Source organism: Vombatus ursinus, unplaced genomic scaffold, assembly GCF_900497805.2.
Source record: "Vombatus ursinus unplaced genomic scaffold, bare-nosed wombat genome assembly UNPS02014807.1, whole genome shotgun sequence".
Taxonomy (NCBI): domain Eukaryota; kingdom Metazoa; phylum Chordata; class Mammalia; order Diprotodontia; family Vombatidae; genus Vombatus; species Vombatus ursinus.
In genome coordinates this window covers 62,228,364-62,251,590 of record NW_020954585.1, presented here as the reverse complement: position 1 = coordinate 62,251,590, position 23,227 = coordinate 62,228,364, and the positions used below count along the sequence as shown (strand labels likewise).

At 39.3% G+C, this 23,227-nt stretch overlaps 1 protein-coding gene across 1 annotated transcript in view; it reads right to left on the bottom strand.

The window, feature by feature from the left end:
- LOC114052195 (protein disulfide-isomerase-like protein of the testis) overlaps window positions 1-21,715 on the bottom strand; it is a 34,619-nt gene extending 12,904 nt beyond the window's left edge. The window contains exons 1-9 of the mRNA XM_027874671.1: window positions 21,711-21,715; window positions 20,938-21,110; window positions 18,636-18,769; window positions 14,098-14,235; window positions 11,679-11,789; window positions 11,469-11,594; window positions 9,228-9,425; window positions 6,707-6,827; window positions 806-984 (exon numbers count right to left, since the gene is read on the bottom strand). Coding sequence (XP_027730472.1) covers window positions 806-984; window positions 6,707-6,827; window positions 9,228-9,425; window positions 11,469-11,594; window positions 11,679-11,789; window positions 14,098-14,235; window positions 18,636-18,769; window positions 20,938-21,110; window positions 21,711-21,715 — 1,185 coding nt within the window. The remainder of the gene's footprint in view (window positions 1-805; window positions 985-6,706; window positions 6,828-9,227; window positions 9,426-11,468; window positions 11,595-11,678; window positions 11,790-14,097; window positions 14,236-18,635; window positions 18,770-20,937; window positions 21,111-21,710) is intronic.
- Between the last annotated feature and the right edge of the window lie 1,512 nt (window positions 21,716-23,227).

Here is a 23,227-nt window from a genome sequence, read left to right as displayed (position 1 = left end):
GTGTGTGTGTGTGTGTGTGTGTGTGTGTGTGTGTGTGTGTGTGTGTGACCTTGGACGGATTAATAGCAAGGAGTTACTCACCCTGGGAACACCTAGAAAGAGAAGGGACAATTTTCCAAATCTGGGATGGAGTTTCCCCAGCTGAGGAATTAATTGATTAATTAATTAATGAGTAACTAAAGAGATATTATTGATTCATGATTATTCAGCTCCCTCAAAGCAGAGAAACCCAAGGGAATCTGGACCTTGATCCCAAACTGAATTAATCACGCAGTACTGTTAGGTTGAGAAGGAGACTTGGTAAGGAGAAGCTTTCTCTTTAAGCTTTTGAGTAGGTGGGGGAAGTTGGGTCCTCTTGTTCTCTCTCCAGCAGGTTAAAATTCCCTTCCTTATCACACACTAAGGGAAAGGTCATACCCAGGACACAGAAAGTGCAGAGTTGAGGGAAGTTGACCCCTCCCATATGAAAGAGTTAGTCTCCAGAGTGCCTCTTGAGGGGCAACTAGGTGGCTCAATGAATAGAGCACTGGCCCTGGAGTCAAGAGGACCTGAGTTCAAATCTGACCTCAGATACATAAAACTTATTAGCTGTATGACTCTGGGCAAGTCACTTAACCCCAACTACCTCACCAAAAGAAAAAGAAAAAGTAAACAACAGAGTGCCTCTCCACTTCACTCCTGGCATTACAATAATGAGATCCAGTATATATCAAAATGTTTTAGCATTGATCTTTATCACACAACTCTAAAAAGGACAGAAGGCAAGCCTTGAATAGGGCTTAGGGAAGACTGAAAATTTCCTCACCAAATCAGATTTAGCTGGAAAAAATTTGAAGAATGGATACTTTTCCAGGAACATCTGATGAATATCATTGGCAGTGATGTCAATTTTTGCAATGGTGACAGATTCGTGGTACTGGTATTTCTTGCCTAGTTCCTCTAATACTGGGAGCAGAGACTTGCATTCGTAAGACCAAGGAGCATCTGTAAGACAAGTACCATAGGAAAAGACATAGTCAAGGAAGAGGGAAAACTAAACAAAGATTTGGAAAACTCATGTTAGCCCTTCTCTCACTACTAATGGGGTCACTAGCATTTCCCTTCCTATGCATCACCATTCTTTGAAAACCATGTTTTTCTTGCTCTTGAGTGTTCTATAATCCCATTTTGAGAAGAAATTGCCTAAGAATTGCTATGTCCAGCAATAACAAATTCCAAAGAAACCATTTGCCTCATAGCCTGGCATCTAAATACTTTGACTAATCCAAGATCTAAAAACCTTTATGGCAAAAAGACACAATATTTTCCTGGAGTGGGGGCAAGGGCATTTCTTAAAAGCTTTGGAAAGTTTCAAAGTGAAGGAAAATTGATAGCTGCTGTTCTTTTCCACCCTGGATCCTTCCTTTGCTCCTTCCTTCCTTCCCTCACTCCCTTCCCTGTGTATAACCCCAGGGCCTCTGAGTTAGTGTAATTCCTTAACCATCCCCTATTACCCATGAACCTCCATTTACTTGTCCTTAGAGGTGTCCCCAAGGCATTAGCAAGCTTTACCTGCTGGTTTCAGGAAAGAGAGGGACCTAATGGATCTAATTCTGTCATAGTTTTACTTAAAAGAAAATGACACCAATTTTGTTTTTCATCATTACCATGACTTTCAGCAGAACCAAATGAGCATTCTAACAACTTGAGACTTCAAGTCAGTACAGAAAGGTGATTGGAAGGAGCCCACAATGTTCCATGTGAAAGATTACGGATTTTCCATTATTTCATCACTTGGATCTTATCTGACCCACTAGTGGAATGGAGAACCAATAATGTCTTCTTCCATTCCTCTTTCTCTCCCACCCCCAACAACACCTTTATACATACATAATGGTACCATGAAGCTCACCCCTGGAATAGTTTTGCTTTGCCTTCCTGATAATTATATATTCTTTATATATATAAAACAAAGGATAGACATAGAACCTATGATTTCACTGGTATAGGGAACTCTTGGTTAAGGAGATTCCTACCATTGTTGGTTTGCACATTGTTGGTACTACTTCCATGTTTAGAGAGTCATTTGGGGGAAGGGCCATTTGGAGGTTAAATGACTTGCCCAAGTTTACATAGCCAGTATTTGTCAGAGGCATGATTTGAACCAAGTTCTTCTGAGCTCCAAAGACAAATTTCTACATACTATGTGCACTGCCTTTCACGATAGCTAATCCCAATGTCACATGCCTCCCATTTGTTCCTCCTCCTTTAGCTACCAAATTTTGAATGTTCCCTGAATAGAAATACTTGCACTATGGCTGTCACCCTTAAAGACTCCTCAGCATTCAAGAATCTTTTCATTTCCTCTGTGAAATTCCCAGAGTAGACAGCCTCAGTAATATAAGGACTTTTTAAAAAAAAATTATTCATTTTTAGTTTTCAACATTCACTTCCACAAGATTTTGAGTTCCAAATTTTCACCCTCTCGCCTCTCCCCCACCCCAAGATGCCATGCATTCTGCATACCCCTTCCCCTAATCTGCCCTCCCTTCTACCACCATCTCCCTTCTCATATCCCCTTCTCCTCTTTTCCTATAGGGCAGGATGGATTTCTGTACCCCACATCTTATATTTATTTCCCAGTTGCAGGCAAAAACATCTTTTTAAACATGTGTTTTTAAAACTTTGGGTTCCAAATTTTCTCCCTTCCTCCCTCCCCATCCACCCAAACTGAAAAGGCAAGAAACTCAATACGGGTTTACATGTACAGTTAGGCAAAACACTTCCATAGTAGTCATGCTGTGAAAAACTAAATATATTTCCCTTAATCCTATTCCATCCCCCATTTATTCTATTCTTTCTTTTGACCCTGTCCCTCCTCAGAAGTGTTTGCTTCTGATTACCCCCTCTGCCCTCCCCTCTATTATCCCCCTGCTCTCTTGTCCCCTTCCCCCCCTATTTTCCTGTAGGGTAAAATAGATTTCCATATCCAATGGAGTGTGTATGTTATTCCCTCCTTAAGCCAAATCTAATGAGAATAAGATTCACTCATTCCCTCTCATTTTCACCCGTTTCCCCTCCACTGTAAGAACCTTTTCTTTTCTGGTTTTTTTTGTGAGATAATTTACTCCATTCTACCTCTCCCTTTCTCCTTCTCCCACTATAATTCTTTCTCACTCCTTAATTTTATTCTCCAGATATGACCCCTTCATCTTCAACTCACCTTGTGCCCTCTATCTATCTATCTATCTATCTATATATATATATATATACACATATATATAATTTTTTCCCTCCAACTACCCTAATACTGACAAAGGTCTCATGAGTTACAAATATCATCTTTCTATGCAGGAATGTAAACAGTTCAACCTTAATAAGTCTCTTATGATTTCTCTTTCCTGTTTACCTCTTCATGTTCCACTTGAGTCTTGTATTTAAAAATCAAATTTTCTATTCAGCTCTGGTCTTTTCATCAAGAATGCTTGCAAGTCCTCTATTTCACTGAATGACCATTTTTTCCCCTGAAGGATTATACTCAGTTCTTCTGGGTAGGTGATTCTTGGTTGTGATCCTATCTCCTTTTCCCTCCAGAATATTATATTCCAAGCCCTCTGGTCCCTTAATGTAGAAGCTGCTAAATCTTGTGTTATCCTGATTGTGTTTCCACAATACTTGAATTGTTTCTTTCTGGTTGCTTGCAATATTTTCTTCTTGACCTGGGAACTCTGGAATTTGGCTACAATATTTCTAGGAGTTTTCCTTTGGGGATCTCTTTCAGGAGGAGATTGGTGGATTCTTTCAATTTCTATTTTGTCCTCTGGTTCTAAAATATCAGGGCAGTTTTCCTTGACAATTTCTTGAAAGATGATGTCTAGGATCTTTTTTTGATCATGGCTTTCAGATAGTCCAATAATTTTTAAGTTCTCTCTCCTGGACCTATTTTCCAAGTCAGTTGTTTTTCCAATGAGATATTTCACATTGTTTTCTAATTTTTCATTCCTTTGGATTTGTTTTACAGTGTCTGGATTTCTCATAAAGTCACTAGCTTCCAATTTCTCCATTCTAATTTTTAAGGAAATATTTTCTTCAGTAAGCTTTTGGACTTCCTTTTCCATTTGGCCAATTTTGCTTTTTAGGGCATTCTTCTCCTCATTGGCTTTTTGCACCTCTTTTGCCATTTGGGTTAGGCTATTTTTTCAGGTGTTATTTTCTTCAGTATTTTTGGGGTCCTCCTTTAGCATCACTCTCAGTTTTTCCTGTACTTCTCTTACTTGCTTCTCAAAATCCTTTTTGAGTTCTTCTATGGCCTGGGACCAATTCATAATTTTCTTGGAGGCTTTGGATGTAGAACCTTTGGCTTCGTTGTCTTCTTCTGATTTTATGTTTTGGTCTTCTTTGTCACCAAAGTAAGATAATATAGTCTGACTCTTTTTGTACTGTTTGCTCATAATCCCAGCCAATTACTTGAGTTATAAACTCTTTGTTAAGGTAGGGGTCTGTTTCCAGTGTGGAGAATGTACTGTTCCAAGCTTCAGGGGTTTTGTGCAGCTGTTTCCAGAGATACTTCTAGGGACCTGTAAATTTTCAGTTCTTCCAAGGTGCTATGATAAAGGGTGAGGTGTTTACTCCTTTCCTGGTCTGTGCTCTGGTCTATGACTGAACACAAGCACTCTTTTCTGTCTTGGAACTGTGAGGAGGATTTCCTCTCCACAGCCACTACAAGCTCCACCATGCCAACACTCTTCTTAGCCCTGGGACCGCCACCCAGAACTGTGACCCAGATCCAAGCACAGGCAAAGCAAGAGAATCATGCTTCAGCAGATAGATCCCTGCAATCCCCCTCTGATCAGTCACTCGATTCCCCCTCAGGCTGTGGGCTGGAAGCTCAGGAGGCAGCCACTGCCCTGGGGCCACACTCGGGAACTGGTGCTGGGACCGAGGTTCTGTCTCACCACAGAAACAGACTTTTCCCACTGACCTTCTAAGTTGTCTTTGACGTTCATGGGTTGAGAAGTCTGGAAACCACCACAGCTGCCTGTGATTCAGTCCTCTGAGGCCTGCTTCAGGTTTGCTGTGGCCTGGGTGCCCACGCCAAACTGTGTTCCTCTCCCAGCCTGCGTGATATACTTTTCCAATCAATCATCCAGGTTGTCTTGGGCTGGAAATTTGTTTCACTCTGTCTGCTTTAGAATTTGTTTAGAGCCATCTTTTTACAGGTATTTCAAAGGGTTTGGGAGAGAGCTCAAGCAAGTCACTGCTTTCACTCTGCCATCTTGGTTCCCCCCCCCATAAGGACTTTCAAAGAAGAAACTGGCACACTCCCTCAAAAATGCCTATTCACATTTCAGTTTCAGAGATCCAGATGGATTCAGGATGGGCAGTTCAAGGTACTGTATAAAGCTATGGTTACAGAAGGCTGGCAAAGGTGTGATGTTGTACAACTCAAATCCACACAATGGAGCTTGGCTCTAGTGTCCTGACTGGCTTCAAAACATAGGACTATGGGGTTTGTTGTTGCTTTTTTGTTTTGGGTTTTGGTTTTTTTGTGTTTTATTTTTAAAGAAAAATAGTGTTAAAACAAGCTCCTTTAGCTACTTGCATTAATTAACTTTCTTGGACACATCTAACATTGAATTTTAAGCTAGAATAATAGTATTATATCAAAGTTCCCATGGAACAACATGCAGACAATTATATTTTCATAGCTACATCAATTATTAAGTACCTACTATACATCAGGCACTGTGATAAGTGCTGGGGATACAGAGAAAGTCAAATACACAGTCCTTGCTTTCAAGGAGTTTACAGTCTAATGAGAGTAAACAACCATGTATGAAAAAGATACATATTGGATAAACTGGAGATAATTTCAGGGGAAAGATGCTAGCATTAAGGGGGATCAGGAAGACATATGAACTCCCTCTACCAAATGCAAGTTATCTATAATGTGGTAGATAAGTCTTAGGGAAATGCCTCTGATTTGGAGAAGTTCATAGTCATATGGCTACTGTGACAAGTGAGATTTTAACTCCAGTCTTCCTGAAACCATATGTCCACTGTATCCACTATGCCATGGAGTCTTCTGTGTTGCCAAATACCCTTTTATTCCTCGAAAGACTGTTAGTTACTTATGAAATAGTGCTTTGAGCATAGCAACCAATTAAGAGGTATTATTCTTAAGTTTAGTGTGTTGATTTGGATGTAATCACTTCAGCAATAAGGGGAATAAGGGAATAAACATTTATAAAGCAACCACTATTGCCATGCAGTGTGTTAAACACTTCACAAATATTATCTCATTTGACAACAACCCTTCCAGGTAGGTGCTGTTATTATCCCCATTTTATAGTTGAGGAAACTGAGGCAAACAGAGGTTAAGTTGTTATTAAATAGCATTTGTATAGTTCTTACTTTGTCCGAGGAACTTTACAAATATAATTTCATTTGAAGCTCACAACAACCCTGGGAGGTAGGTGCTACTATTAAGCTCAATTTACAGTTAAGGAAACTGAGTCAGGCAGAGGGTTAAATGACTTGCCCAGGGTCTTACAGTTAGTTAAGTGTGTGAGGCTGGATTTGAACTCAGGTCTTCCTGACTCCAGGCCCAGCAGTTTTTCCACTGAGCCAGACAGCTGCCTTTAATAATGCCCCAACAACCATGTGTATGACAATACTTAGGTGGCATTGTATTCTCATGCATTCATTCTCCCTGAGCAATACTTACAGAACATTACAAATGCATTCCTTTTATGGCTGAAGACAACCTCCTTGAAGTTCTTCCCAACAAGTACCTTGACAGGCTTAGTATCCCAATCTTTAGGAATATTCTCACTGGGTAATTGTTGCTGAAAAGACAAATTCAAAAGTTCAAGGAGATTTTAAGGTGGGAAAGCACACAAATACCTGGCCCCAGTTAGGACGAATGAGGATGATGAGGGCTTTTATACCCTGACTAAAGATGACCCATGCTGAAACTACTGACCATAGGTCATGGAATTACAGATTTGAAACTAGAAGGAACTCTACTCAACTAGGATCATAGATTTGGAACTGAAAGGGCTAGTAGAGGTGAATCCAAATCACACATTTTTTCAGCTGGAAAGGTCCTTGGAGGCCATTTAGTCCTTCCTCCTTATTTGACAGAATAGGAAAGTGAGGTCCAAAGATGCCGTGACAAGTAATAAGTGACAGAACTGAGATGTGAACACAGTTACTTGTGATTTCAAGTAGTCTTTTTATTACACCATATCATTTACTACACTATATCATGCAAAGAGGCAGCTAGGTGATGTAGTGTATAGAATGCCAAATTTAGAGGCAGTGTGTTTTCAGTTCAAATCCTGCCTCAGACACTTACTACCTCTGTGATCCTGGGCAAGTCACTTAACCCTCTGACTGACTCAGTTTTCTCATCTGTAAAGTGGACCTAATAATAGCACCTAGCTCCCAGGGTTGTGAGGATCAAATGAGATAACTTATAAAAAGCTCTTTGCAAGCCTTAAAGTGCTAGATGGGTGGGTAGACAGATAGATAGATACTATTATATATCTATCTATATCTATATATCTACAGATATCCATAGACAGATAGATACTATTATATCTCTATATCTATCTATCTATATCTATATCTATCTACATATTGTGTGTGTGTGTGTATACACTCTTGGACCGATCACTGAATTTAATAGCTGTTAATTTTATCCCAACCATACTATAAGTATTTAAACAAAAATTCTCATATATTTTCCAACAGCATTTGCCATTGGTTAAGCACATAGTAGGCACTCACTCCATAAAAGTTTGTTGTTTAATTGACCTCCAAGCCCTTTTATGGACCCTGCCCCCTGACACACACATTTCTCGTACAGGCAAGAGCCCTCTTACCCTAAGTGTACCCCATCTTTGCTCCGTCTTTCCACTGAATTACACACACACACACACACACACACACACACAAAATCACCTTATTGCAGATGCCTCTGCAAATGCAGTGGCCATGCCTCTAAAAATGTCTGATAAAGTCCTAAAATATCACTATTTTTTTGTTATTATTAGGACAGAGAAATCAAAGCAAGAATCTTTTCTACAAACACTCGATAAATGGACTACTCTGGACAAATTAAGTAGGGGAGGGAGAAGAATAGAACATGAACTTAGAAAACTCCTACTATGTGTCAGATACTGTACTAAGCACTTTACAAATCTTACCTCATTTGATCCTCACAACAACCTTGGGAAAGTAAGTGCCATGATGATTCCCATTTTACAGTTGAGGAAATGGAAGCAGACAGAGGTTGTGACTTGCCCAGGGTCATACAGTTGTTAAGTGTTTGAGGCTAGATTTGAATACAGGTCTTCCTGACTCCAGGCAGGGATTCTAGGAATTACCCCACCTAGCTACCTCTCATAGGTAGAAGCATACTCTGAGAAGTGAGATTATAACTTACTCGTCACAGAATTCTTGGTAATATTAGTTCATAACACATAAGATAGGATAGGGGTGGGGAAAGGGAGGTGGATTATGAATTTCTATGCCCATACAGAAAAGTTTCATGAATATAGACTAATTAGGAGGAAAAGTCAATCTGAATCAGTGAAAATTCTGAATTTTATTGTAATTTTCTTATTTATTTATTATATGTATATATAGTATTATTTATAATTATAATTAGAAAATCAGTTAATTGCATGCCAATGGCTTTTGAAGAGTTAGCAATTAGAGTTTGGGAAGGACTCCTGAATTCAGAGTAAGAGGACCAGAGTTTGGATGATGGTTCCGCAATTTACTTCCTGTGTGATCTTGTATCACCTAAATGAGTGCTCTGGAACAAGCTTATTCATCAGTTTACCATCCCAAACTCATTCTCAACCAATTAAGAAGCTCTCTGATTGCTGGCAGGTATTAAGTATTCTACACCTATTGTTATGTATTCATTGAAATAACTAGATCTGTCCAAAAAGGAAGGAGATTTTTAAAAAATGTCAGATAAAATTGAAGTTTTTTCCTATCATCCAGTAAAACAGAATATTTTTAATTCAAGCCAATATTCTATTTTCCCGCCATCCCTCAAAGTTGAGCCAAAAAAGCCTCCCTTTTTTTTTTTTTTTTTTTTTTTTTTACTATGTAGGTGATATCTATCATGTCTACCCATAAGGCAAGTCCTAACCAGTAGAACTGTGGAAAATTAAGAGCTTATACTCCTGATCCCCTGCCCAAAAAGCAAAACAAAACAAAACTCAAACCTTTGCAAGCCCATCCAAGAAGTTCTCACAGAACTTTTTCATGTTTTTGAAAGTTATCTCCTCAGCAGGCATTCGGTATCTCATGTTCTTAGTCAGGTTTAGGATTCGGACACCAGGAATGTCCCAGGAAGTGATCTGGAAATATTCTAAAACACGGATGTTGTCAACTTCATCTGTATTCACAATGAGAAAGATGAGCTGCCAAATTAAAACAAAACAAAACAAAATTATCTCTGAGTTCTTTGCCAAAGTGGAAGAGCTTTGTCAGATCAAATATCACATGATGTCAAGCTTCATTTCTTTTCCCAGGTTGTCTTAACCAGTGGAGTGAAACTCAAATAGAAATGAGGGCCACTAACCTAAACATAAGACTCCTTGCAGGCCACATAGTGACTTAGTTTTAAAATGTAATGTTATCTATGTTTTAGTGTATTTTTATTTATTTTTAAAAATATTTCCCAATCACATTTTATTCTGGTTTTGGCAGGTGTTGTGTTCGATACCTCTGTCTCAACAAATTCTCAATTATTCTTACTGTTGGAAGACACAGATAAATCACAACAACAGAAAATCTAACCATTTCCTCCTCTTTCTCCTTCTCCTCTTCCCCTTTCTCCCCCCTCCCTGCTCCCTTTCCTTTCCTTCCTTCTCCTTTTACTCCCCTACCTCCTCAAGTAGTTCTGGAGCTCTGCCACTGTTGCTGGAGGGGTTCTCTTCCTCTAAGGCCCTGCTCACTATTCCTATTATTTTCAGAACTGGTACTTTCCCCTCCCTGTGACTTTGCTCTGAGACATCATAATCTAGAAGACACCGACCACTTCCTCCTGTGGCACATTCACTCCTGCTACACCCATACCAGAATCCACACTCCAGCTCCTCACTTGGCCCCACCATTAGCAACTCTGGACTAATCTAAGAGTTGGGATGAAGACATCTCCAGCCCCCAGCCTCTTTCATGCCCTACAGTCAATTCTTCAGCAGCACAGAAATCTCATAGTGTCCTTTGATAGTCTTCCTTCTCTTGGCTATCTACCCATGAGGTGAGCATTGCCCACTTCCTGCCAATCACTGTCTGCCTTTGCTAACAAGTTTAAAAATTCCTAGTTACAGGTAAGGTAATAAGAAATCATAGCCAATAAGCACACATCAACCAGTGACTAAAGAAGCAGCCCAACTGCTTGCTGGGAAGAACACGGTAAAAGTTTTATTCTGCATGATTCACGAAACTGATAATCAAACCATTGGTAATTGAGAATTGCTTATAAATGAATCTCTCTACAATACAGATTCTATACCACAATATCTTTTCTTCTCCTTTGCCAGGGCATTTGCAGCAAGTCATAGCCAAAGGATAGTGCATGTGTTAAATTTCTATATCCTGGCACAAAGTTTCAGTCCTAGCTCTCAATCTATTAGGTGTGTTATTTTAAACAAGTCTTTTGCCTGGCATGATAGTACATGATAGTACATTCTTTGTAACCCTGCTCCTGGAGAGGTTAAAGATGATAGATTGAGTCTGTGTGTGCTGAGCTGCAGTTGGACTAAAGCTGATCAGACACCTGCACTAAGTCTGCAACAATATGGTGAGGCCCTGAGTATATAGGGCCACCAGGCTGTCTCAGGAGAGGTGAACTGGCCCAGGTTAGAAATGGAGATTAAAGCTTTCAAGGTTTCTTGATGGTCACTGTACTTTCAGCCTGGGCAAGAAAAGGAGACCCAGAAAAACAGTCATTTAATCTCTGAAAACCTCAGTTTCCACATTTATAGAATTAAAACAATAATACTTGTACTACTTGTCATTTTTCAGACCAGGCCAAACCAACCAGGTACAACAGAAGGCCTAAAAGGCAAACCTTTTCTCAAAAAAGTAATAATAAAGAAATGAAAGTTAAGAAGAAAAGGAAGAGACATATGGAAAAAGTCTTGGAGGTGAGAAATGTGGATTTTGTCTATTTTTATTTTGAATAAAAAGCATATTAATCATATGTAAACCACTGTGAAAATTGGGCCTTCTTTTGAGTCTATACTTTGGGTTCTTATGGAAAGATAAATACCTCTTTGTCCTACTTATAGAAGAGCAGCAGCTATTGGATTGAGACTCTTCTGTGTAAATAGACAGCTTGGGACAGATGAACAGCTTCCCCACAGAACAGCTAGTGTTATTGGACATTTGTGTTACCTTGGACCTTTGGTGACCTCTGGTAAACAAACATAAAGGGACCAACAGTCCCTTTCACAGACCTTGTTCTTGAACTTCAGAGCCACAGACTCAAAAACTTTAACTAAGGCACCAAATTCTGTGGAGTTCTTAGAGATGAAGAGCAGGATGTGATTCCTAATGTGCATATCATAAATCTGGTCCACAGTCTGAAATATCAAAAAGAAAAGGGTAAGCCATGTATTTGGAACCAACACCATTCCTCTCTATTTTTGTACCTTTGACACACTCACCTCTATATTGTACTCTATAACCAAGTCCATGGTGAAGAATTTGACTATTTTGCTGAGGTCGCTCAAGTGGTGCCCATCTTCTTCACATTCTTCAAAATGTACAATTGCTCCCTTAAATCAAAGAAGAAACTATTTTAGGCCGGTGCCTACATAGGCCACATATGGTAGGATTACAACAAATATTCATTGGCTAATAGATTGTTTTGTTTTGTGTGTTTTTTTAAATATTTAAAGGGCTGTCATTTTTTTTGTAAATGGTTTTTATTTTAAACTGAAATACAAAACGGGAAAAGAAAAGAACATTGGCATGGACACAACAGACCATAAGAGAGGATTCAATACAAAACAATAAATTTCCATTTAAAAAAACCTATATGATAAATACTACACATTGTTTTCAAAGCTACCCTGCTATTCTTTGCTTCTTTGTTGGTTTTCTTTTGTTCTCTGCTGTGCAATTTTTACTTTATTTTTCCCCTCCCTATCTCACCACCCTAAAGAAGGTTACAACTAAGTGTAATATATGTACATATGGTTGATATCTGTAAAAGGTCATTAGATTGTTGATGGCTTGAAATAGTTTACATCAGGGCTTCTTAACTTTTTTTGGAGTCCCAGACCCTTTGGGCAATCTGGTGAAATCTATAGACTCCTTCTCAGAAGGGGGTTTTATCTTTTTTAAATGCATAAAATAAAACATCTATAATTACAAATAAAACCAAAGCTTAGTGAAAATAAATATGTAAGTTTCTTCCCCATTCAAGTTCATGGACTGCTCCCCTGAAATCTATCCATGGGGGCCAGTGGATCCCAGGTTAAGAAACCTGGTTTAGACATAGTTCAGCTTGGAGGGAAGGAAAACTGACTTGATGACCTCTCAAGGTCCCTTCTAGGCCAAAAGTCCATGCTTAGAGAGCAGCAACTCCAAGGAGAAATTATCCTGTTCTGTAATTCAGCCCTATGACCTTCTTTTCCTCTTTCGTCCCTTTTCCTTTTCTCTCCCCTATATTTCTTTTCATGCCTGAAGTGACTAATAGACATGGATTCAGATTACAAGCCAGTCAGGGAAATCAAATATTTTACCCTCCATCTCAAGGATTGTCTTGAGTTCTCAGATCTTCTTCACTGCATATGAATAGAGGTGTTTATGACCAGCCAGCTCTAGTTAGGTATGCTCTATTTCCCTAAGCTAGCTTTCCTTGATGGTTGATTATATGAATTGGATTTTCCACTTCACCTCAACAAATGTTTAAGTATCTCATGTGTGCATTGTACAGAACAATAAGAGAGATACAAAAATGAGTTCAGATATGGTCCCTTGCCTTCATGGAGCTTGGTAGGATTACTAAGTCCTTCGTTGGTAGGACTAGTTATATCTAAGAAGCTGAACTCTCTAAGGAGGAGATTAGGAAATGGCATCCAAAGTTGTACTCCATTCCAAATATTCCCTAAGAGACAATAACTGGATGGATGTCTATTCTAATAGGGTATATGAGGTGTTCAAGGAGGACTAGGACCTCTGACGTAAGAAATTGCCAAGCCTGTTCCAGGGCTGCTCATATACCTCTGGTGTTCACCTGGTACTCAACTCTCACCTGTGGGTCCAAGAAGCTGTAGCATGTGCAGTGGACATAACCTGGTAAAAAACTATCTCAGCAGATGTGCTGAACCAGGTTGAGGGTAATCAATACGCCTCAAACCTAGTGGTGATATGGGGGGCATCTACTCTAAGTATGTGAAGACTTCTCCCTGGAGGAATGGATGGATGAGAACAATTTGTTCCAATGGCCATGAAGGTGACTGAAGCGGGTGCTATGGAACATTTAGTGATTTGACACTGGACTTGATGACTCTGGAAGAGAGAGTGAGGCTGATGACTTTGTGCAACTGCCTCACTTAAACCTAAGTCGTGTACAAGCCAAGAGATTGTTTCTCTTTGAAAACAAAGGACAAACAACACCTATTCCAATAGGGCTGTCATTTCTGAAAACATTTTAAACTACTACTGTTGACTATAATCTACAGTAGTTTCGGGTCATTATTTATATATGCTTGGCAAACAGTCTTCTTAAATCAGCAAAACAGACTTTTCAACCAATAGCACTGAACCTCTTCAACCAACCTATTAAATAATTCCCTTGCCTCTCTATACAACATCCTACCTGTGATGATGCTCCCCACCCAGCATCTGTACTCTAATCATTTGCAATTGTTTCCCTGGTAGCAGAGATAAGTTTGCATCTACAATCTGAAAGCATGATCAAGGTCGGAGGCACAACAGGTATGCACAGATAATAATTTTTCAATGTGTGAAGCTAATTCACCTACATGAAGATCAAACCCATGATCCTGGCCTCATTTTTGCTTTAAAAAGCTTACCCATTTAAAAACTTCATTACAGAAAGGTTCAGAATCATACCTGTTGGAATACTACCATGGTGTCAATGGTGATGCCATATCGAGTCCAAATATCTCTTTTTTCTGTCACGCCAAAAGGAACCTCTGGAAAGTCTTTTACTAGTTCATAGAAGAATTCCACTGTTCCCTCATGGAGATCCTATTCCCCACATCCACCAAAAATAAAAAATATTTGAGAAGGACAGCTTGGAAAAGGAAATATTCTTCAAGGAACTAAGTGTCTTATATTAAGAGCTAGTAAATTACTTACATATTATTTTCCACTCAAACACTAAGGGAGTCTCCATGTCATTATTAGCAGCCTCCTAGTCTTCCTTTCCACCCTATCCCCCACCATTGACCTCAGAAACTTCATTATTCTTTGTAATAACCTGATTAGTTCCTCAACCCCTGAATCCAAAGATCTCCTTTATTTTTCTTCAGGTATCTGGAGAAAAGCAATCCCCACACTTGGAGTTGTGTCATCTTCAAGATTCTGAACATTCAAATTCACTCTTCAATCATAACTTATTATTTTATTTCTCCCACTTTCTCACTCACACTAACCCTGCCATTCACTCGCATGATTTTTAGTGCCTGAATCAAACCCTTTTCTTCTGGTCCACCTTCCCTATTCCACTTTCACTTGCCTCAGTATTAAGCCTTAATTCCATAATCTGTCACCTCAGTGAATCCCTAGCTATTACCCTAGAATCTGTTGCCTCCCCAACCTGCAATCATTGGTTAACATGTACCATTCAATTCCTCTGCTTCTGCTTCAAGACTGTTGAGTATCCCTGGAGAAATTAAGTTAATTTTACCTATATGGCATCATAGGAAGAGACCTGGACTTGGAGTCAAGACTACCTGGGTAAAGAGCATGGTGTCAGTCATTCTGTCTTTTACAAAAGATTTGGCTGTGTGACCCTGGGTGAGTCACTAAATCTCTCACTGCTTTATGCCACAGAAATGCTGTTACAGAAACAGTATGGATTTCCATTGGTAGAGTGAGTTTCCTCTTCCAAGAGTCCCTTATATCAAAAAAAAAAACCAAAAACAAAACCAAAAACAAACATTGTTCTAATCTTTATCTCTTTCCTAACCCATATACTTGTGGTATATAACCTTAGTTGGGCTCTCCCAACTTGACAATCCAACTCTACCTTCATGAATGCCATAGTTCATTCCCTACAGCAACTGCCTGGTCTTTTTCCTTTTTTTCTACTTAATCCAAAGGGTAGCCAACATATCATCCACCAACCACCACCACTACCCATGTGCCACATATACACCACATGTGCTGGCCACATCACCCACTCTCCCCTCTTGGTGTTAGAAGAAAAGGTATCCCAACTTCTCAATGAGTATAATCCCTCTACCGGAGGAACCTTCAATCCCATTCCCTTCTTCTACTAGGACCCTATTCTAATGATCATTTCCTCCTCTTTCATGAATTTTCTTTTTTTAAAAATTGGCATTTTTGGTATCTTTTGCTTTCACATCACCTGAATATTTCCAAGTATCCATTCCTCTCCCACAGAACCATCTCATATATTATATAATATTTTTAAGAAAAAAAGAGGAAGAAGAGATAAAAAAAACTAAGCAAAACCAATTGATTAATTAAAAAATGTCTGAAAATATATGCAATGTACCACACCCCTGAACCTTTCACCTCTGCAAAGGAGTGGAATAGGGGTATCTTTTAAGGTTGCTGATTTTTTGCAATTTCAACATTCATTTTTTATTGTTTTGTGGTTATTCTTTCCATTTATATTGTAGTTATTATATATGTTGTTTCTTACTTGACTATGTATCAGAGCATGTAAATCTTTTCATATTTCTCTGTATTTCTCATATACATTGTTTCTTACAAGGCACTGGAATGTAATCCCATTACATTCATGTACCACAATTTGTTTTGCCATTTCCTCAGTCAATAGGAACCTACTTTGTTTCCAATTATTTTCTACCAAAAAAAGTTCTACTAAAAGTATTTCAGTATATCTGAGGACTTCTTATCAATAGCCTCCTTAGGGTATACACCTGGTAGTAGTACCTCTGAATCAAAAGGTATGAGCATTTTTATCATTTTATTTGTGTAATTTTAAATTGATTATATAATCAAAATGGTTATACTGATTCACAGCTTCACCAATAATGTACTAGTGTGCCTATCTTCCCATCACCACCTTCTTCCAGCATTAACTTTTTATATCTTTTTCATATTTGCCAATTTGCAGAGTGTGAGGTAGTATCTATTACTGTTTTGCTGCTGCTAGGTGGAATCTCAAGGTTGTTTTGATTTGCATTTCTCTTATTATTAGTGAGCAGTAACATTCTTTCATATGGTTGTTAATAGTTTGCAACTCTTCTTTTGAGAACAGTTCATTCCTGACTTTTGACCATTTATCTACTGGAAGATGGCTTTTAGGATTTATATTTAGTTATCTATATATCTTGTATACCAAACCAATAAAAATCTGATAAATTGATACAAAGCTTTTTTTTCCCCCATTCCATCACTTTTCTCCCTTAGATGCATTCATTGTGTTTGTGTAGGAACTTTTCACCTCCATGTAATCAAAGTTACCTATTTTATCTTTTGTAATTGCCTATATCCCTTGTTTGGTTAAGAATATATTTCTTAACTGTGAAAGGTATTTGCACATTTTAAATATCTCCTCTATTCGTTCCTTTTCTTATGCCTATTGAGAAGACTGGATTGATACTATGTCATTTTCTTATTCATCCTATTGACAAGTAACTGATTTTGTCCTGTAACTGTTTAAGTCATAGTTCTTTATCTCTGAATTTGGTTCAGAGATTCAGTTATCCTGTAATGGGTTGTTTAAAAATACAGCTCCCCTACTAATCACTGATCTATTCTTGTCTCAAGGAATTTAACTGACCTTGGGGGATGTGTGTGAACACAGGTGAGTTGGGCCTAATATCATTACACCACCAAGCTATTCTTCAAAGATGTCTGGTTTGCTGTCCAAAAGTCTGGGTCACCATTTCAAACCTTCATTCAAATAATGAGCGCTTCTTAAGTATTATGAGAGAAGGGGGGGGATGGTCATTGCTTGCTCCCAATACCAAACTTCCAACCAATCATGTTGTTCCCTGTGCTTCAGCTTTGTAATGGGTCATGTTGTTCTCATTTCCACGATGATATTTACTCTGTTTTATTCTTTCTTCTGTACTTCCCAAATCCTATATAAGGGGAACTGTCCTTTTGCTCTGGGTCTTTGGCATAAATGGAGGTAAACCATTGACCCATTTATTGACAGGCAGCATGCCACAATGGCTACATACTGTTTACCACTCAAATTTCTTGCTTTGCTTAGGCTTTGTTTAGCTCTTAAATTTAAGGCCTTTTTCTTTATTTTTCACCTCCAGATTGCTTCTCTGATTAGGAAATACTTACCAGAACTCAGAACATGGAGGAACTACTGATTTCAAGTGAGACAGCAGAGAAACTTGACCTTGTTCATCTAGTGAAGTGTTGTCTCTGTTTCAACTCAACTGCTCGTTTTTCCTTATTTTCCATTTGTTCCACAGTAAAGCTCAGAAGTGATTTTGGCCCAATTTGGCATAACATCAAAGGATATCAGAACTATACATGAAGTCTGAATTGTTGTTTGGTCTACTATCCTGGGAGCATAGACTTCTTTGGAAAGATTGTTCTTTTGATCTTTGAGGTCACATAATTGAACCCCTTCCTTACATAAATAAAGAAACCAATGCTCAGAGAGATTAAGGTAACACAGTAGGAAAATGGAAAGGATAAAGCAACAGATCTGGAAGTAGGAAGACCTGAGTTCAAATGTGGCCTCAGACACTTAGTAACTGGGCCTTAGTTTCTTCATCTGTAGAAATGGGGATAATAATAATAGCAACTACTTTCCTGGTTTGTTACAACAATCAAATGGGATAATAATTGTATATCACTTAACACAGTCCCTGGCATATAGTAAGCACTTTATAAATGTCATTATTATTATAATCCAGATAATCTGACTCCAAATTCAGTGTTCTTTCTTTTGTTCTACAATGAATCTTAAAACAAGAAGAAAGCCAAAGAGATTAGAACTAACGTTAACTTTGAAGTCGAATGACCTGGATTCAAATTTTGCCTTTGATGCTTACTATCTGGGGGATCTTGAGCAAATCATTTATCTCTGTGGGACTCAGTCTTCTACAAATGATGGGGTCTCTTCTTGCTCTATGATCTATGATCCTCTGATTCTTCTGTAATTTTCAGTGGATTTGGATGAAATCTGATCTATGAACCAAGATGTATAATTGCTCTAAGTGAGGAATAGAGTCTACAGAGCTTATGGTAGCAATGAGTCCCCAACACAGAATCAAAGACCTTGCAAGTAGTTGGTAGAATTTGAAAGTAGAGCTCTTAGCCTCTATACAGCCTCCTTTCATGGCCTTCCCACTGTGCCATCTTACCCCCCTCTCTCCCACTCTAACCAATAGGGAGGTTCATAGCACTAGAGTTAGGGATGTCACGCTCAGCTCCAGGAGGGGGTCCTCCATTCCTCTTACCTCAAAGAAGCCAATGACAGCCAGTTTCCTGGAGCTGATAAAGGCCTTTGTCTGCTCTCGGCTAGTGAGCAACACGATACTCAATCTAATTTGATTCCGTAACCATGCAACGAGGGCTGTGGCTTCAATGACACCTGGAATAAGAAACAGCCAGAATGATCAACTGGGCACATTGTGTCTGTGGGTGATGGCCAGCCTTGGCAAGGCTGTAAAATCAGAGAAATGTGTCTTTAGCACTGTCGGGTTTCTATACATTTTACGTCATTCTCAACTCTTACCTCTTCAGATCCTTGTTTCCACTATTGTACCTTTCTGAACTTGTCTACCTCCGATAATGATAAGAATAGTAGCATTCATATAGCACTTTAGGTTTTGCAAAGCACCTTAAAAATATCTCATTTGATCCTTACAACAACCCTGGGAGGTATGTGCTATTATTATTTTTCAGAGGAGAAAACTAAGGCAAAATAGGTTAAGTGACTTGCCCAGGATCATATAGCTAGTAAATGTCTGAGTTAGGATTCAAACTCAAGACCTCCTGGTTTCAAATACTATGCTCTGCCTGAGACTTCCTTGACCAAGTAAGTGAGTTCAAGGAAAGTTCGAGGGTTTTCTGGGACCTGGAGACAAATGGGACCCAAATTCTTTTTGGGACAAGGGGCATCTTAAAGATCTCAGTTTGGGCCCATACCCCATCAGATCCATTCATTCTTGAGGCAGCGAGGTGGCATGGTAGATAGAGAATTGGGCCTGTCATCAGAAAGATGTGAGTCCAAATCTGCCCACAGACAGATTACTAGCTTTGTGACTCTGAGCAAGTCTCTTAAACTCTGTTTGACTCAGTTTCCTCAACTGTAAAGTAGGGACAATAACAGCATTTACTTCACAGAGTTGTTGTGAAGATTGGCACATAATGCACACTATGTAAATGTTTATTACCATCTTTCCAGATTCTTCTTCCTTCCACCAGACCTTCTCCACATCCAAGTGATAGTCTTCACTTAAAAAGTTGTAACAGTGACCTTAAATTAATGTGACTTTATAAGAATTCTTTATACCAACTCCAATTATGATAACTAGAGACAGTCTTTGTATTCCTGGACACAGATGGGAATCAAAGCATCAGTTATTCAAAAGGGTAGGAGAACATCCATGTAACAGGTCCAACAAATTTCAGGGATGCCAGATCAATGAACAGAGATTCTAGGGTTGGCTGACCGCTGCTGATTGCCAAGCCTTCCTGAAAAAAGTGATTAGTGATCCAAATCACCCTTCATAAACCCCTGGGCCATCTATTTCCTTCTCTACTTTAAGCTCTTTATGAGAACTGGATTATAAACTCCTTCAGGGCAGAGACGCTGCCTTCTAATTTATTATAGCAGTGCAAAAGCCTTGCAGGTGTTGAGCATAGAATAGGTGCTTAATAAATGTGTGCTGAATTAATTTATTAGAAAGGAATTAGTCCTTTGTGGTCCATTCCTTTACATTTCATTTCCAAGAGCATTAAAAAAGTGTTTTTTTAAAAAGACACATTGGGTCACCTTAAAGTCAACTTAAATCATCACCAATTTATTATAGCTTACTTTGTTGCAAGCCATATTTTCTAGATGATGAGGATAAAATGACCAAAAAAGGAAACAGTTCCTGCCCATTGACAAGTTTGAAATCTCTCAGAGAAATAAAAAATATGGATAGATAGATAGATAGATTGATATGCATATATATATATGTGTGTGTATATACAAGATAATTTGAGGAGCAAGCAAACACTGATAACTAGAGAAGTTAGACAAAGCTTCATGGGAGAAGGTAGTATCTGGGCTGAGCTTTGAAGGAAGAGAGAGATAAGGAGACAGTATATTCTAGGCAAGGGCCTAGAATAAAAGACATGGAAGTGGGAACTAGAAGGTCAAGTTTAGGGAAGAGCTAGGAGACTACTTTGAGTGGACCACAGATTCATTAAGGGGGATAATATGAAATACATCTGGAAAGGTAGGTGGAAATCAGATTGTGAATGTCTTAAATACCAAGTGGGGGAGTTTGTGTTCTATCCTAGGCAATAGGGAGCCACTGAAGCTTTTTGAGCAAATGATTGGTCAGCTTTGTTTCTTAGGAAGGTTAATTTTATACCTCTATGGAGGATGGATTGCAAATGGGAGAGACTAGAAGCACTGAGATCAATTAGGAAGCTACCATAATAGTTTAGGCAAGAGGTAGTGAGGACCTAGAGTAGAGTGGCTGCTAGGTAGATGGCGAAAAGGGAACAGATGAGAGATGGGGAGGGAGAGAGGATCAACGGCACCTGGCAAGTGATTGGCCACGGGGGACAGGGACGAATCAAGGATGATTTCATGGCCACAAACCTCAGTGAATGAGAGACGAAGGATGGTAATGTTGAAGTTTAGATGGTAGGGGTTCTGAAACCCCAAAATCACAACACAGAAGTCTTGTCTAAAAGCATTCGACCCAAGTCTTCTTTCAGCCAAAGGCGAGGTTTATTAAAGATGAATCATACAGGCCAGACTCTTAAGGAATTTGGACATTTGTGAAACTCGTAAGGACAAGCAGGCATGAAGAAGTCTCAGTCCTTTAAAAGGCAGTCAGAATGGGTCTTATACACAGTCAAGTAGTTTGGGATGACCAGAGGAGGGGCTGGGAGGAGGATCTTGAAACTGGGGTTACTGGGGGGAAGGGTCCTGGGAGAATTCCAATGGGAGTGTCTGCGAGGTTGAATGGGGTGATCTAGAATAGACAATGGAGGGATAGTCTTCATTAGAGTAACAAAGAACTGGAAAATAGGGCCTCGAAGATAAGGAAGAGGTTGAATGGGGTCTGGATAAGATCAAGGATGGGAACCCAGGGAATTAGGGTATCAAAGAATGAGGAGATAGGGCCCAGGCAATAAGGAAGAGCTAGTAGATTGTAATAAGAATAAGAATGACTTCAGAGGACTGCTAGACTTTATTGACCAGGTAAAGGTTCAAATACAGTTCACAGGTTTTCTGGGGCCTGTAGACAAATGGAACCCAAATTCTTTTTGGGGTGAGGGGCAAAGGTCTCGGCTTGGGCCCATACCCCATCAGCAGGGGCCTCAATAGAGGGAAGAAATTTTGATGTAGGGGTTTGATAGAGGCCTTAAGGAAAAAGATGAAATGTCATTTTGGACATGTTGACTTTGAGATGACAACCAGAAATCTGGGTATAGATGTCTAGCAAATAGTTGATGATATGGGGCCATAGTTCAAGTAAGAGACTAGAGAGGGATATATAAACATGGGAATCTATGACAAATCTATGGGAGTGGATGACATCATTAGTGAGGTTGATGACTTTGCATTGCCTCACTTAAATCCAATTCACTTGCAAGTCAAGACATCACCTTCCTGATGCTATCAGTCTTCTTTGAGAATGAAGGATGAACAACAACAACAGAGAGTGAGAATATGGAGAAAGAACAGAAGAGGGCCCTGGACACAGCTTTGGGAAACACACTTAGTAGACAGAAAATGGTTGAGAATCCCACAAAAGAGACTGAGAAGGAATGGCGAGATGAGAGGGAGGAGACCCAGAAAAACAGAGAATAACCAGGAGGACAGGTGGTCAACTATATCAAAATCTGCAGAGAGGTTGAGTGAGATAAGAACTGAGAAAATGGCAGTAACTTAAGAGAAGGCTGGAAGTTGGAGATCAGTTTCAGTATGAAGGGAGGGGAGGCCAGATTCCAAGGGAATTGGTTGGAGTAGAGACAAAGACTCAAAGCTAGGTAATGAATGGAAGGAGAATGTGCTGATCAATGACTGCAAGTATCTAAGTATCTAAGTCTCTAAGAACCCAGATAGACTGAACCTCGAAGGAGGAAACACTGCTAAATGATAATGGCAAGGGTCAGAAAAAAACGACAGGAAGAAAGTGACAGTGGGGACAAGGAAGTCAGCTTCTTCTACCTCCTCCTTTCTACCTCCTCCAGTATAGATGAAGGGGAATTTATTTATAATAAAATTTTATTTATAATAAAATAAATGTCCACCGGACATAGATGAACTAGAGGGCAGAGGTCTTGGAGGACTATGAAGGAACAGGAAGACTATTGAAGAGGTTCTGCTAGAATGGAAAGAAATGAGAGTTAAAGGGAGAAGTATCAGGGACAAAGAATTTCCCCCTCAGCAGAGAGTGGATCTGAATCACAAGAATAAGGGGCCAAATAGGTGGGAGTTTGTCACACAAAAAAACTGAGGAAAAAAATCAGTTGATTAGGACTCCTACCCTCCAGGTCCTCTGATGATAAAGTGTGCCAGACAAGTGACAGTTGAATAAACTGATATTTCCATGGCTTGTCAGCTGTGGAGGGTAATGCAGGGGAAGGGGAGAGTTTTGTCCAGGTGTTTGTCATTCATGAAAACCAGAATAAATTTATGGATAATAAAGCCATAATAGCTAATCATTGGAACTAGGAATGTGTGAGGCACATCTCTTATCTGTGTGCCTTACATTCAGCAGGTCTTCAATAAATAATTGGAGAATAAATGGATCTTTGCTTTCTGCAAAGCACTGACATACCCCAGGAAGCAGCATAGTGTTGAGGACAGAATGCT